Raw genomic sequence first — 17,625 nt, forward strand, 5'->3', positions numbered from 1 at the left:
ACCAGTATTAATGGCAGACTATCTTAGTTTTGCTGAGGGAATGAAGGTTAGCATATTTCATTATTTTCTGACACTATATAATATATTCAATTTCCTTGAGCATTATCTATGTATTAATTTCTTTATACATACTCTGTCCCTTCCATGACCGGCTTTTCTCTTATGAGGTTATTTTAGGGTGATACCTTATTCAGACTACAGACTAACATTTGGGAGTTAAGACTCACAGAACCTATTCCTGTTTCTTAACTTTAATTCTTAACTTTAACTCTTAAATTTACTTTATTTAGTCCATTCCACACCTATTAGAAATACATCTTGCATAATTTAAAATCTGTTATGCATAGTCTTTAATTTGCTTTCCTTATTAATTGTGCTGTAAGATGTAGCCAAAAAAAATGCTATTTTTACATTATAAAATTAAATGAATGCATTTACCTGATAATTAATCACTTAAAACTTATTTTTGTATCATCTTTTTCCGTTTGTTTTTCATGCAAGTCTATATACAGAGGATCTCCGGTTTGTATAATGGTTTTACATAATTCTTTTTTTTTTCTTTTTGTTGTTATTTTTTTCTTATTGTTGTTTTTTAAATGAAATTAAATATTATTTATACAAGTAATAGCATGCAGCAGCCCCCAAAAAATCTTTCTTTATAGCTATTCTTGTTTAAAAAGTGAAATTGTATCATTCAGTTATATTTTTTATTAACAAACTTGTTATTTGGTTACAAAACTGTGTTAAAAGCATAAAACCTATTTGAAATCTATTTTGTAATTGTTATCATTCCTTTTGTGTAGTAATAACACATTTTCTTTCCTAAATAGATTAAACTTGTCAATATAAACTCAACTGATATTGCCGATGGTAGACCTTCTATTGTGCTTGGCTTGGTGTGGACCATAATTTTATATTTTCAGGTACAACATTTTTTATACTTCAGTGTAGCTTGCTCAAGTAATGGTCCAGGTCATCATTTCATATGAACTGCTGTGTTTCCAGTACCTCACTACATCTAAGTTTATAATTAGCTAAGGATCTGATCCTGAATAAAGGAACAGTTTACTATAGGGGTGCTTCACACTGGTTAAAATAAGATACCTGTCTTTGGAATGGACCTCGAATGGCTTTCCTTTATCACTAGAACATATTCTTCCACTCTCTCTGAAGAGTGCAAAAGAACAACAAAAGAAAAGTACAGAATCATGGATTCTTCATACAAGCACCCTTACCAGCCCTGGATGTGATTGTGCTGTATGACTAATTCCATTGTACAGGATGTCAGACAGTAATTATGCATACATAACATATGTAAACTTGCTGATTTCACTGGGAGATGCAAATACTTGTAAGGACAATATTTAGCTTTAAATGATGTAGGTGGAGACCAATCTTGCAGTGTCCTCCAGATATAACTATTTCATGTTAAGGCCAAATTGTTGTCAAATTAATGTTCTTAAAAGAGAAAATTTACTGATTTTCATTTGATGAAAAGCATGATGCAAATAACTGTCATACATCCTCAGCAAGCAATACTAATGCACTTTGTTTCAGTACTTTCACTATTTCATCACAAGGTATTTCTAAGCAGAGATGCAATTATATTTACACCAAAACAGTACAAAGGTAAATTAAGAACTATCCAGATGATCATCAAGGTCATTTCCATTCTTTAATTGAATGAGTGGCCTCTGAAATTAGTGGATTGTTTTATAATTTCAATTCAAGCTAAATATGAGCTATTGTCTCCTACTTGAATGATAATTTGTCATACTGGATAACTTGACACAGTTACATATTATTGTAACTGTTTGTCAGGAAAGTCAATGATTGCTAGATTTTCTGTACTTCAGAAATTAAGACATCTTGGCACATACATTAGAATTTTTGAAGCTACTTTAAAGTACAGTTAAACAATCTACAGCATGTTAATCACAGCTTCTGCTCAGATTTGTTTTGTTAGTCCTATTACAATATTATTTAAGAGACTGGTGAGAATTAAACTGATTATCTACAAACAGTCCATTAATATTTTTTTTCACACAGATTGAAGAGCTGACCAGCAACCTCCCACAGCTGCAATCATTGTCTAGCAGTGCTTCTTCTGTGGAAAGTGTTGTCAGTTCAGAAACTGCAAGTCCCCCAAGCAAACGGAAGGTGGTAACCAAGGTCCAAGGAAGTGCCAGGAAGGCTTTACTAAAATGGATACAGTACACAGCAGCAAAGTAAGTAACCTACAGATGAATTGATTTTGTATCTTAAGTGTAAATTTTTCTTCAGAATTTAAACTCTCTCTGTCAGGGACTGTCCTTTTGCTATCTTTTTATATAACACCAGCCTGTGATCATATTATTTTTGATAATTGACGCTGCTAAATGTTCCACCATTACAAAAAGCAAGTAATTAATAATAATTTGCATTAATTTTACAAGCAATCACATTTTATAGTCTCTGAATAATGAATGGGATTATCTCGACAGAATGAGGAACTGAAAGGGGAATTAAATATCTGAATGATGATGTATTAGTCTTACTGCCAAAACACTTGATGTTACAATGCAAGCCCCACACTGACAGCATTCCTTAGTGACAGAGCCTGTGAATTCTGCACTAAATTCAGGCACTTGCTGTTAAAAGAGAAGTGGTGAAAAAACAGAACATCCTTCCACAGTTTTAAGGCAAAGGATGTATTACTGCAAAAATTGTCTGGAATTTTCATTCTTCTTAAACAAAGTTTATGCCAAGTAAGCCTAAATTTATTTCAGTTATTTTTGCTATTTGGTACAATTATCCCAAGTTTGCTGTGCTTGTTAAAAGGCATGGAAAAAGCATACATTAAATCAAAGAACCAATATTAATTTAGTGGCTTTCACTCTAAGAAAATAAAAATAAAAGGCATAAAAGAATAAAATGGATTTTTTTCTTTTACTTAAGTAATCACTGCTGTTTGAAGATATCAATCATGTAATAATGTAGATGGAAATAGTAAATTATGGAACAACGCCTCAGAGAAAAGAAATATAAAGAGAAAGACTTTCTCCAGTTCTTCAATAAATAAGTAGAATACAGTAACTAAAAATGCCTAATCAGATTGTACTGCACTATTCCTATTGAATTGTTGTTAGGAAGAGACAGGCTAGTGAAAGCTGTCAGGTGCAACTTCCAGACGTGTAAACAAGCAAGATATAAACAGAGAGTTTCATAAATCCGATTTTCAATACAGTGAGGAAGAGTAGGTGAAATGTGTTGTAAGAAATCTAAAAGAAGGATAATACACTTTGCCAAGCCCTCATTTAAACTGCAGGAGCTTTTCAAGGGCTCATCAAAGGCTGTAGGAGTCTTTCAATGATTACAATAACCTGTGAATGAAGCCTTCATCCGGAGTTACTGTTCCTGTGACCTTCCCAATGACAAAACTACCTTCCTGTCCAGGTGTGTCTTCAAAGGAAGTTTGCGTGCTCAAACTAATTTAAAAAACAAACAAACAAAAAAGTCCTGCAGTTTGTGGACCACCGTACCCTTCAGAATTACTTTTAAAAGCAGCAGTCAGAAGTGATATTCAATTCTGATTACTTTCTCATTATATCTTTGCACTTCTTCATCATATACAAGAACCTCGGTGCACTTTAATTGTTCAAAATACCATGGGCTTATGGCCGCTACTGAGCTTGCTGGTGACAAATGCAGTATGTATATAACTATATCCTCTACGATCTTCATATGCAGAAATGAATTTATGCGGTGTACAGAAGGAGCTGTAGTCAACCTGACTAGCACTGTAGGAACAGCAGGTGGTTTAGGTCTAATTATGAGTAGCCACTGGTTGGAGCATCCTGTCTCCTCCCGTATTTCCTCTAGTCTTGATGCTGAGATCCACTATTTTTTCCTTCACATTTCTTAGGCAAGTTGGAATTGAAATCAAAGACTTTGGACAAAGTTGGAGGAGTGGTGTTGCATTTCATTCCGTTATTCATGCTATCCGTCCAGATTTAGTGGACATGGACAAAGTAAAGGGAAGATCAAATAGGGAAAACCTGGAAGAAGCCTTCACACTCGCAGAAACAGAACTAGGAATTCCAAGGCTCCTTGATCCAGAAGGTACCTAATTCACTGCTTAAAAAAAGTTTGGACTATTCGTATGAGTTAAATCAAACATGTTGATTAGATGGTGTTTAGGAGAAGTAGAATAGTGTTTAGATATTTAAGTATCATGTTGTGCCATTCAGATATAATTTAATTTACTATGTTCTGTACTCATATCTAGATGTGAATGTTGACAAGCCAGATGAAAAGTCTATCATGACATACGTAGCCCAGTTTTTGAAGTACTACCCTGATCTTCATCATACCATGACTGATGTGCAGGAGAATGATGTAAGTTTCTCTTTCATACCTATACAAATCAGTTTATCTTAGGGGGTGGGGGTGTTATAAATACATTTTTTAGCTTATTATATTTTCTTTTGATTAACAGTTCAAATGAAAGCAAGCAGAGTAAGAAAAGTAAGAAAGATTAACTGAGAATAAAAGAACCTGTGTTGTAAATATTTACTAGTAGATGAAGAAAAGAGTGTGGCAGTTCTGCGGAGATTTTCCTTTCAACAGTAGGAGCCAAGAAGAACAGAAACAGTTTTGGTAAATGTTAACAAATGAATGGATCCCAAAATTCTCTGAGAGTTTTTCAAGCATAACACCAATAAGATTGCAACAGTTTGTTACATGAGGCAGAGCATGAATTCTTTTTCTACCACGCTGGATTTCTGGATAGGAACAATAGTCCAAGAGATTGCTTAGTCTTCGGACTTTTAGATTTGGGAGGCAGTTATAATTTTGACACAGACTTCTTTATATTGCACTGTGAAGTTAGACTAGACTATTTGCTTTAAGGAATCACTTTCAGTCTTTTTTTTTTTCTTGTTTGTATTGTGAGTGCTGTAGTGCATTGGTTTTGCACTAGAATATCTGTACTCAGTGATGCCAAGCGATTATGACTCACTTCCTAATCCGGATCATTTACTTCCTTCATGGCAAATGAAAGGAAACACTGCTGAGACAATCTGCTCAGCCCCAGCAAGAGAGAAAGAGCACTTTTTGTCTGTGTTTCTTTGCATACCTTATGGACAGCATTTTTTTTTTAATACAGTGGGCCTTTCTGTTTCTTATTCTAAAGTCTTTAATATAACGCTTATTTAATATATGGGTAACTGCTTTTCTTGGCTACACAATCCACCTAAGTGTGATTTTTTTTGTTTGTTTGTTTTTAACCCATTCTGCACCTATGGTCATTCTAATATGTACCTCAGGTAAATTAATTGATTAAAAAAATGTAAAGGAGAGAGTACTACTTTTTTTCTCAGTGCACAGTGTATCATATATGAGTTATTCGTGTGATGATATAATCCATTTAAATTGAAAATTCTTTTTTTTTTTTTTTCAACAATTTTTGTCCACTGATTCTGTTCTGGGTATATACAGGATTGGTATTTTTATGTCTTCAGGTTTATAAAAGAGATGTATATATTCATGAATGCTCTCCTTCACATGAAAAGACCACATGCATCACTTACACAATCACATATAAAACCATATATATGTCTCTTTTATAAACCTGAAGACATAAAACACTCTGCTCTTTGTTTCCCCATAGGTTATGACATTTTAAAAGATATACTTATCTAACCATCTTGGAAATTTAGATACCTAAAATTTTCTAGTATTAACTGGGAGAAATTCAAAAATCTAACAGATGAAGTTTTTACATTTGAAATGAGCATTCAGAAATTAAGCTGGAAGACTGCAGAAGTGAAAATATAATGAAGCAAACTGCAGTCACTGCAGTCAGTCAATTGTGTTTATAGTTTGACTTGATCCAATTAATTACCTTTATTCCATGGTAGTTTCTTTGTGGTTTTGTTTGGTTTTTTTTTTTTTTCTTTTTTATTTTGTTGTTGTTGTTGTTTTTGGATTTTGTTTGGTTTTGTTTTTAATATATAAGTAATAGGTTATTTTCAAGCAAATATGATCAAGGGTTCATCTCATACTATTTATGTCTAACTAGTAGCATATGTTGAAATTAAATTTAATACTCATAGAAGAATTATTCCCTTCTTCTCAATCCATTCAAGCAAAAGTTTGAGCAGCTTTGATGGGACCTTGTTGAAAATTCTTACCCTTACACAGTCCCAATGCACTTCTGTTGAAGCTAGTAACGAGGTAAAGTTGTGAAACATCTATCAATTGCTTCATCTTGGTATGATTTTAAATACAGAGAAAACACATTCCTTCGAATTAAAAAGTGTTCTAATGAGAAACAAGTAATTCAGAAAATAATCCTGTCACCTTCAACATCTTTATGCCATTATAGTTCCCAAATATAAAAGGAATTTTCCAATCAGCAACTGGAAAAATATATTTCTGAGCTCTTCCAGTAATTTGCTGTCTCCTTTTTAAGATGTGCATTAATAGCTCACCCCTGAAGATATTGCTTGGCTCAGCAGTCACAGTGCATCTGTGCTACTGTTATCAATGGATGTGTTTCAGTGATGACGGTAACACATACGTATAAACAAGAGTTTTCAAGAGGAATTGACTAAGTAATTGAATACATAGATAAACATTTTTAAAGGGACTTGTTTTTTCCAGTAAATTGGCAATAAAATAATAGTTCCACATTTCTGAAAAACAGATAACTTTTTAACTTTTTTTTTTTTTTTTTTTTTTTTTTAAGATTTAAATGGTCATGTCTGAAAATTCTGTTCTGGCTCTGCCTAAGAATTTGAATAGTTCAGCTGGTTTATAATTACATAGTAGAGAACTCATTTCCTAGTCCATAATTAAATTTCTCATGAAACACGGATATATATTTTTATCTCTCCAAACACCAAAGTATTCTGTATTATGTAATTTTCAAATTAACACCGGCAGTTCAGTTTTAAAGAAGAAAAAAAATATATATATATATAGACTGAGTTGGGCTGAAAAGTTTCTACGTAAATTTAATTTTTCCCCTATTCTTATCATATTGGAATTCATAAACACTTTTCTCTAATCTTTTTCTTTCATATTCTTTGGTGGTTGAGTGCTCCAGTTCTGTTGTTTGTCTCTGCAAATAAGTGAACGTGCGTAGAATGGTATCAGGATAGTTTAATACTCTAAAATTCTGTTTGGAAGTAGCATGCAGAAAATAAGTTGTAGTAACTTAAAAGAGTTAAAGTAAATGTGATCAGAGATCAAAAATCCTCGTACTGAGGAAAGAACAAATGGTTACAATTCTTTGATGGTTTTCTTTGATGCTTTATGTTATATTCTGTATTCTGCTTAAGATGTGCAGGCTTTAGAAAATAGTTATGTATCTGTAACAACACCCTTTTAATGTTTTTTATTCAGTGTAAGAAACATTAGGCACTAATAAAAGTCTAGTTTTAAGAATGATATCTCATCAGACTGGCGATGATGGTGGCAGGGGATGATGGTGGCAGGTACCTTTGTTCCTAAGAAAGTGAATCCTTTATGACAGTTATCAAAACTGAGACTTCAAAATGTTTTTGTTTCAACCAAGGAACACAGAATCACTGCAGGTGACAAGAAGTGATCTGCTCAAGTGAAAACCTGTGAAAATTTAGAAATAAATAAATAAAATGCCTATTATGCTTTTCTTGAGTTGCACAGTATCAATGCCATTAAGTTAGGCAGTTATTGAAACACCTACATCTTCTGCAATTAAGCAGAAAAGTAAACAAATATCATCTGACTAAATAGTAAAAATAAATAAATACATGAATCTCAGAAGACCTAATGTCACCTATTAACTTTACCTTTTTCACTTAATGTCAAAGAAATCATACTGTAATTTGAGAGGTGTGGCTATTCCTGTGTTCTTCAGGTATCACAGAGGTGCTCTTGTTCTGGTGATTTCTATTTCAAAAAGAATCAGTCAGGCTCATTTTTAGCTATTATTGAATTTTTAAGCTGCTTTAACAGGAATCTTGCTAAATGCCTGTTTTGCTCACATTGCTTGCTGTATGAACAGTTGTCACCACACAGATGCTCTTGCAAAGACTTATCTTAAAGGAAGTGATTCTCAGCCATAAGAATGTAATCTATAGAGGAATAAAGTCCTGTGCTTTACAAAACTGAAGTTATAGTGTGAACTAAAAATAGTATACACTGCATTGTGAAATGCTTTCCCTTCTTGATTTCAAGAATACCTTACTTAAAGTTTCAATTACCAGGATTGTTACAGGAGTTTTGACCTATTAGGATGCAGAATTTAGTATTGTCTTTATGGATCTGACTGCTAAATATTAATAGAGATTACAATAGTCTCACTAAAGTTATCACTTCTAGTGAATGGAGCGCTTTTAATACTACTAAGTTCTTCTTTGGTGGTTGAATGAGTAAAGAATTCTCTCTTGTCATAAGGGAGTAGTCTTGGATTTGTTGTTCATCTCAAAGAATCTTGATGTTATTTTTCCACACAGAAAGCAAGCTATCAGACCAGTAGAGTAGTACTATCAGACTAGAAGAATAATACTTTTATTCTCCTTCTCTATGTTTAAATGTTGGAAGCATTAGGTGTTCTGGCATTTTGTGACACTGTATGCAGTAAAGGAAATGCCAGCATTATAAAGAGCTGGAGCAGGGAAGTGTCATATATGCCCTAGACTGTTTCTCAGGTACCAGCTTTAGGCAAGTGTCAGAAAATAGGGAATAGAGCTTTATTCCAGTGCAGCTGTCCTAACACAATGTTAACCTTGCTGCAATATCCAGATAAGAATTTACGTAGGGAATTAACAGACATAACGCCTGTGATATTTGCACAATCTGTTATGCAAATTCTGTCCAACCAACTAGCACTGTTTTGAGTAGAGGATCAGTACCGGAATTAGCAGAAATGCATCAAAGAAGATGATTCTGTCCTTTTCTCAACTGAAATGAAGCAATACCTCTAAGCTGTTAAAATGACTAAGAGAAGTTACATTTTACATATTTGAGACAGCTTTCAAAGAAAGGAACCATAATTGGCTCCTTTCTCAGGTTAGGATTTTATTAAAATAATTAACTTTATTACTTAAATACCGTCAGTTGCTCTTCTTTTTTAACACATAGTCCAGTGCTGCTTCTCTCATATAAGGTTTAAAATTAAATCTCTCATTTTAGGTGCTTAGCTGATACAATGTGGTGTTGCATTTTTTCACTGCAACAGATGTGTTTCTGATAGTCACCAATTTTATGGTAATATCACTTCTTTCATTTTAAAGAGTAGCTTCTGATTAACAGCCAGAACACATGGTTCATTGGTTGAAAATATGAGATGGACACTTGTATTCTACTTAAAGATTAGTGTACTTACACAGTGCACAAAAAGCCTTTCTGTTGTCTGCCAGCCTTCTCATATAACATGCTGACAGACCTGAGATTTCCTGACAGTATTTTAATTTTCACTGCCAGGTCACTGAACTCTGCAGAGAACTTTGCAGCCTTGCAAAGCTTCAGGGCCAATGATATACTTGAAGTGTTAAAGCAAAACTATAAAACAAATATGCCAAAAATGTCATGGAAACAAAAGAAACTGTGAATACAATCAAGTTTTATTTCTTTCTTTCCATTTTCCTTGTTAAAACATTCTCTACTAAAATATTTTGCCAGCTTCTGAACTTAGAGCTTGATGTCAAGGATTTCCCTGAAGTCACTAAGAAAATAAATGCATGACCTTGGGATCATACTGTTACTACACTTTCTCATCCAGCACCATAACCTTTCTCTCCGTTTCCCTCCCCTCCCAGCAATAGTAGACCAGATAACAAAAAGGTGGTGAAATGATGATGATAAATTCTCTCCTGTCTCAGCCCAATTAGCTTTTCCTGGAAATTCACTCTGCACATATGTGGAAAACTAAAATTAGCTGTTGAGGTATATTTGAAGTACTTTCTATTAATTTAACAGCAGGCAAGAACTACAAGTAATATTTCTGACACAGTAATGACACAAATAGTTATGACACTGCAAGACTCATGTCTAGATGCTGAGTTCATCTTTCATACTCACAAAGTCTTTTCAATTAGACTATATGAAGATAAGTGATGAGAGAATTTGGCCCCAAGGTTTCTATTGATTTTCACTACAACTAATGACCTTGACACCTCTACTAAAAGGCTGTAATAATTTTTTTGTGTGTATGTGGTTGTATTAACTCATAGAAGGAAGACAGGTTGATACTGAGAGACCTAAAAGTGTGGGCAGAACAATTTGAAAGAGATTTAGCCCGAGCACAGGTGGCAGAAACAAGCTTACAGGAAAAATACCAGGTAAGCAATTGGGAAATATTTGAGTAATAAGATATTATTGTCATCATTTTTGTAATATGCATTGCAATATTTTATGCAGTCTGCATATTTGCAATTCAACATACTGTAGTTTAAAGAAATAAGGATGCAAATTGTGTTGCCTGTTATTGGTGGAGGATTATAATGTCAACTCCAGCTTTGCTATGTAGAATAGTGCACAGATGGTTTGCCTAACACAGAGCTTTTTCTAGCAGCATGAACGACTGTCCTAGTTAGAAGTGAGCATGTGTCTGTACAGTCCTTCCAGATCTTCCATGATATAGCTCAAATGAGAGGTATAACTGAAAGCTGGATGAGGTGAGAGGTGGACAGAAGACAGGGCTTAGAGCTTCATTTTTAAGCCCTCTCTTAAAAGTTAATGTCTAAATCTACTACAAATTTTGGCCTAAATTTTCTATCAAAGCTTGACTATTTTCTAAAAACAGCAACTATCTGTCCTAACTTGCATTTAAACCTTTTGCTAGTTTATCTGAAAAATGATTATTTCCTTTTGGACAGAGTTCGGGCATCTGATAACTGAAGGGAAATGTAAAAGTCCTACCTATATTTTCCTGGACCATTCTAGGATCTACTAAAACCTTTAATAAAAAGCAATTCAATGAAGGTTATAAATATACAAGTTAACTGCTTCTCCTTTTTGGGAAGTATTAAGACTTCTATCAATGCAAAATTGTCATATAGGTGGCATAAATGGCAACTCCATAAATGTTGCAGATTTTTTTTAACTCTACGCTGCATTAACGTGATTTTCTCTTTGTGCAGTCATTTAAGCATTTCAGAGTGCAGTATGAGTTAAAAAGGAAACCGATTGAACTTGCAACCCAGTCCTTACGGAAAGATGGTAAATTATTGCTTGATCAAGCTATAGTGAAGCAAGCATGGGACAGAGTTTCTTCCAGGGTAAGTTGAAAATTTATTATACTATATATTTTTTTATTAAGTGAAGGCTGAGATTTTTAAATCCTTTAAGGTACCTATTTGCTGCTGATTTTATTAGGCACTAAGAACATAAATATGAAACAAGTTTCTAGTGATGTTGAATTGTATTTTTTTTGAGAATGTTTATAGCTCTATCATCCTTAATATTTGTTCAAAGAGAGTATGAACTTTAAGACAAGGACAGTGCTTTGAGGTTTCCCTTTATTTGAAGGTATATTGACAAGCCAAGCTGAAAATATTGTGAAGGAAAAAAAATGCACAATGCAGCTTCAAAATGCAATTTTTAAATTGAAACTGCTAGAGTTATTCTAGTAATAACTAAAAATTCGAATACAATATTTATAATGTAACCAGAAAACATTTCTGTGCAACAAATTCTGAATCAATAAATGAAGATTTAATGCCATTTTTTACCTGGTTGCAATAAAAGGAATTAACATTAGTTTTCGTGATAGTAATTCTGTACTAAAAGAATGAAAAATCCAAAGTGAGTTATAATGTCTGTCCCAAATAAGAAATAAGTTATCAAATCATTATTTGATACTCAGTGTATCTTCACGTATTTTTTTATTATTATTGTGTGTGTGTGTATGTCATATTTAATGGAGAATCTATTTTAAAATATTCTGGTTTTTTTGTTTGTTTTGTTTTGTTTTCTACAGTTTTCATTATTTTTACTCCCATAACTGGGATTGCCAATAAGACATGGTATTTTACTGTTGTACTCTGGACTCCACAGTTCTTTGAAACTCATTTGCACATTTGAATGAAAATAAAATCAAAATTGCAATGAAAGGTTTTTATGGAAAAGTATGAAATAAATAGCACTGAGAGGAAGATTGTCTCACCTGCTTTGCTGTGCTTGATGAAATTCCAAATCTTCAGAATGTCAGCTGTTACAGTTTACATATAATCGGTTCTGTAATGCAGCTATGATTCTAGAAGGGAAATCCAGAAATCCTTATAGAGATTTTGTTGCCTATGAGAATGATGTAATTTCAGAACTAATGTTGAATTAATATATCTAGGTTTTTGTCTCAAAGTGTTGTGTTTCTATTTTATTTTTTTCTTACAATGAAGAGCTTGTTTTTTCTTCATACTTGTTTGTAAAATTAAGCAAGGAAGGAAATTCAGTCCTCTTACTTTTATTTCCCAGCTATTTGATTGGCACATACAGCTTGATAAATCTCTTCCTGCACCTTTGGGTACCATAGGTGCTTGGCTCTATAGAGCAGAGGTTGCTCTGAGGGAAGAAGTAAGTATTCAGCAAGCTCATGAGGAAACAGCGAATATAATACACCGGAAGCTTGAACAACTTAAGGTAAATATACATGCATTCATTCTGTGCACTATATTTCGTTATCTCCAAGGCTGTAAATGATCCATGATTATTAATTGCAATTTGAAAGCTAGTTGGTATGGGTGGTATCACTTTGATGGTAGCTAAAGATTAGATATCTTTCAGTGATGACTTTTAACTGTGGTATCTATGTATTTTACAAGTAATGTTAAAGATTGGTTTTGAATGTTCCTGCTTCTTCTTTCTGAAAAATACTGTGTATTGGTATTTTAACTGCTTCCTATTCTAGGAGTTCTGTTGGGGAAAACTCCATACAGAACTCCTAAGTTGGATGCATTGTCTAACCAATGTGAACTCACTAGGTGAAACAGGAGAAAGACAGAAAACTAAATGCAACTACTAAATGTGCTGATGGTTTCTGAATATATAGCTCAGACTTGGGGAAAAAAATTGTGAAATGAATTTTCATTGTATTGTAATGACAAATGACATGAGAAGTCCACTCTGCTGTGGTAAAGAGGAAATTTACCAGATAAATTTGAATACCATTGCTATTATTTTTGCTGAGTCCTTCTTGTCATTTAAAATCAAAACTGTGAGGTTTGTGCTTTTATGTAATACATATGAGAAAAGTATAGAAATAAAATATTGGAGACTTGACGAAAAACTGGAGCAGCAAATATAAAGGGGAAAGGAAAAAAATGATGTAGAGAAAGGCTGCACTTGTGGCAGTAAGGCTGTATTGTTTCATATATTTTCTTCAATATTATTTTATCAATACTATTTTTTAAATTTCTTGTGTTTGGATATTGCTTTCATTTTTATGGCTATGGAGGTTTTTTCCATTAAAAAAATCCACTTTTTAATAAAAGTAAAGCCACATAATGAAAAGCTGACAAATTTCATGGATATCTTGGAACAGTTTTGACAGTTTTTGGATCTCCCAATTATTCTTTATTAGAACAGTGTCACCTGTTCTAATTTAAGTTTTAGCTAATAAATCTTACCAAAACAATATTAAATATTATGGGAAAGATAATTGTTATCTTTCAAAGTCTAGTCTTTCATAAGGTTACATTTCATTAGCTTTATTTTTGACATAAAATATTTCAGGATTCATAAAAATTAATTTTCATCAAAAAAAATCAAATCAATTTTGTTGTTGTTGTTGTTATTGTTTGTTTGCATAATGTGAATAGTATAAACCTTATTTTGATACATTCCTTGATATAACTTTATGGCTTATAACCATTTGGAAGCTAATACAAAAGGTATCAGCCTACTTAGACAAACGTTCAAGGAATTATGCAAGCGTTTAAGTTTATTTCTTCTCAGAAAGAGTAGTTAGGCATTGGAATGGGTTGCCCAGGGAAGTGGAGCATCACTGGCCCATGGGGGTGTTCAAGCAAAGGTTGGACCTGGTGCTTAGGGACATGGTTTAGTGGGTGACATTGGTAGTAGACTGATGGCTGTACCAGATGATTTTGAAGATCTTTTGCAACCTTTATTATTCTGTGTTGTGGGTCATTTTGCAGAGCAGGATTTCTCTTGATGTGTAAAAGTTTTTTTGGACTTCCAGTTGATTTTGGATGAAACTGATGGGTTTTATTTTCACTTACGAGTGCATGTTAGGGGCATCCCTCTTTGTCTGACAAGGTCTCCAATGCAGCTAGATGAGATGCATGTTCCACGTCAGTCCTCTACATGAGAGTATGTTAGCTACAGGATAGCCTCAGTGGAGTTTTCCACATGGTAAAATCAGTGCATCACCTGCATCTGAGAAAGTCTGATTCACTTTGTTTCAAAATGAGGTTTTGACTGAAGTAGAAAACAGTGAAAACATAGATGGGTTGATGGGAATTATGGGACCATATGGTGATCTGAGCAAGTAGATAGGATCAATACACGAGTGTTGTGGTTTAACCCGGCCGGCAGCTGTCAAACACCACACAGCCGTTCGCTCACCCTCCCCCCTCGCTCTCTGGGATCAGGGAGAGAAACGGGAAAGTGAAGCCTGTGAGTTGAGATAAAGACAGTTTATTAAGAAAGGAAAATAATAATAATAATAATAATAATAATAATAATAATAGTATTAATAGTAATAATGTGTACGAAACAAGTGATGCACAATGCAATTGCTCACCACCCGCTGACCGATGCCCAGCCTATCCCCGAGCAGCCGGCCCCCCCCACCCCAGCTAGCCACCCCTATATATTGTTTAGCATGATGTCAGATGGTATGGAATACCCCTTTGGCCAGTTTGGGTCAGCTGTCCTGGGTCTGTCCCCTCCCAGCTCTTGCTGCACCCCCAGCCTGCTCGCTGGCAGGACAGAGCGAGAAGCTGAAAAGTCCTTGGCTTGGTGTAAGCACTGCTCTGCAATAATTAAAACATCAGCATGTTATCAGCACTCTTCTCATCCTAATCCAAAACATAGCACCCTGCCAGCTACTAGGAGGAAAATTAACTCTGTCCTAACTGAAACCAGGACAACAAGCCTGCACTTTATTCCCAGGGTAGAGAAGGGGGCAACTTTTTATGATTACCTTTTGCTAATAGGCTTCTGAGCACTTTGTGCCAAGAACTGCCTGCTTCCAGAAAAATATCCACTGCTTTGTGTCCTCTCAGCCACTGGGGACTTTACATGTTATTGTTATGGCATCTTTTCAAAGACTACTGCCAGTCATTCATTTTAATATGTAATCTCCAGGAAACCGTTTGAAGCGGTGTTGCTTAGTTACAGTTGAAATGTGCTCTGCTGTAAGGTTTTTGCTGGTACAATCCTTATCACAGGCATACTGGTCGGGTACCACATTCTGCATTCATTTGTGTAATATAGAGAGAACAATCCTGAAATCCTTTGATGCTGAGAGAGTGAGAAGTTCACTAAATACTGAATATGTACTTACATAAGGAGCTCTGGATCTTCTGCCGGTATATAGAGGAGTAGATTAGTTGCTGAATATTTGAATCATACTTAATAAAGGTTAGTATCTGCTATAAAGATGTAAACAGTAAATTTAGCAGGATTATACAGTAGTGGTATTAGTGTATTTTCATGCTGCATTTCAGGAATTATTTAATACAGTTAAGAGTTCTTGTTTTGTTAAATCATTGCAGTGTATTCTGTTTTAAAATCTTCCTCAATTGTCAGACATAGCTTTAACAGAGCATTTAATAAGGGTGTTTCCTATGTAAATGTTCAAGCTGATGTAAATGCTTTCATGGTAGGCATAACTTTGCATGCAAATGTAAGAGCATGATCAAATAGTTAACTACATTGAGTCATCGGTGCAGGCTTCAAATTGTGCTTATTAGGTTGCCTACTGTGAGCCTTCTCTTTCTCCCTCTCTCCCTCTTCCCCTCCACCCCTTCTTCTCTCACTCTCAGTCTTGCTCTCTCTCCTTAAAAACAGGATCTACTGAAAAATATAGAAGGTCACAAAAAGACATTCCATGAGATCCACAGAGCCAGGTCTGTTAATGGAGTACCTGTTCCACCTGACCAATTAGAGGATATGGCAGACAGGTAAGGCTTGCAATCTGAAATGAAAACCCTCTGTGAATGAAAGGAGACCTGTTTGCTTTTTAACCTGTTCACGTAAAAATTGCTGTCTAATTATGTTTCTTAGTGGCAAGCATGAAAAAAATGGAAAGGAATACCCTCTCAGAATATAAATAAAAATACGCTGAAAAGCTTGGTGCATTGATGATTGATGAGAATTAACAGAAGCTAAGTGTTTTGAAAGGGAATACTTTTTTTTCTTTTTTAATTGGTCCTGTTATTACTTGCCCCTGGAAGAGATGTTATGTAACAGCAATCAGGATGAATATAAGAAAAAAAGAAAAATGACTTTGCAAAACTTAGTAATAAATGTAAACTGATGATTTCTATGAATAAATATGATTATAATTCATTTGCTATTCAAAAGCAGCTATCAGAATGATCATCATATATAATTAAATGTTAGTAGACTCTGAATTAGGTGAAAAATATCTGAACTGTAAGTGAAGCTTTCAGTCTGCCTTGGAAGAAGAAAAAAAAAATATTGATGTATTTTACTACAGTATGATTCATTTTCCAGGTTTAATTTTGTTGTCTCTTCATCTGAGCTCCATCTGTTGAAAATGGAGTTTCTGGAACTGAAGTACCGTCTACTGTCACTCTTAGTCCTTGCAGAATCAAAGTTAAAATCATGGATTATCAAATATGGAAGGCGAGAGTCAGTGGAACTACTTCTTCAAAATTATATTGTAAGTTGGGGTTGTCTTCTTTTTTTTTTATTATATTTGAAATATTCTCAAAGATTGTTTGAATTTAATAATAATAATAATAGTTAAAAAAAGAAATGAGACTTGCCAGTCATCAACTTTGACTGCATTTATATGAATATCTTTTCAGACGTGTATCTGTCATCCCCTGGAGGAGCCTTAATCAAAATGCTAAAAATGAAAATCATGCATTTTACATCATCTCCTCAAAACCAGAAATAATGTCCCAACTGCTGTCTGACCATCCAGCTTACCAAGCATATCAGGAACTTCCAAATCCTATATTTTAACTTTAAATAAAAATTTAAGAGAACTTAATTTCATCTAATTTTACAACAACATAGATGCACTTTATTGTGCCTACATATGAATTTACTGCAGCATTGAGGAGGTTCTTGGAGTGAAGTCCTTCACATTACAATTATTCTTAATGTCGTCCTCCAAATGAAGACAAAATAATAATTCGTCTCTGTATTTGTTGAATGTATTATACTGGAAGTGGAGTCATTCTATTCTTTCAAGTAACAGTTTTTCCACTTCTGCTCTACATTAGTATATTAAACCCATTAGTTTATTTCTGTTCTGGAAAGAGATTGCTCCAGCTCTGCATCGTTCATATATCATGTTAAGAAACAGAGGCTATTGACTTACAAGTGCTCATTGATATGATCCCTTTGTTACAAATTAATTTGCATTATCAAATGGCTGGTAAGATGGTGCCACCACTTGCACTTCTACATAGGGTATGAGGGATTCTTTCAAAAGCA

The 17,625-nt window shown here is 34.2% G+C and overlaps 1 protein-coding gene across 28 annotated transcripts in view; it reads left to right on the plus strand.

Moving 5' to 3' along the window:
* Positions 1-17,625, plus strand: part of SYNE1 (spectrin repeat containing nuclear envelope protein 1) — a 302,466-nt gene that overhangs the window by 67,403 nt on the left and 217,438 nt on the right. For 23 of the 28 annotated variants that reach the window (XM_040553823.1, XM_040553824.1, XM_040553837.1 and 20 more), the window contains 10 exons: positions 502-522; positions 831-923; positions 2,050-2,228; positions 3,905-4,101; positions 4,268-4,377; positions 10,203-10,310; positions 11,112-11,249; positions 12,445-12,609; positions 16,003-16,115; positions 16,672-16,840. In XM_040553823.1, the coding sequence (XP_040409757.1) occupies positions 502-522; positions 831-923; positions 2,050-2,228; positions 3,905-4,101; positions 4,268-4,377; positions 10,203-10,310; positions 11,112-11,249; positions 12,445-12,609; positions 16,003-16,115; positions 16,672-16,840 (1,293 nt within the window). The remainder of the gene's footprint in view (positions 1-501; positions 523-830; positions 924-2,049; positions 2,229-3,904; positions 4,102-4,267; positions 4,378-10,202; positions 10,311-11,111; positions 11,250-12,444; positions 12,610-16,002; positions 16,116-16,671; positions 16,841-17,625) is intronic. The other 5 variants (XM_040553826.1, XM_040553827.1, XM_040553841.1 and 2 more) reach the window with 1 other exon arrangement.

Source organism: Cygnus olor, chromosome 3 (assembly GCF_009769625.2).
Source record: "Cygnus olor isolate bCygOlo1 chromosome 3, bCygOlo1.pri.v2, whole genome shotgun sequence".
In the NCBI taxonomy this organism is placed as follows: Eukaryota; Metazoa; Chordata; class Aves; order Anseriformes; family Anatidae; genus Cygnus; species Cygnus olor.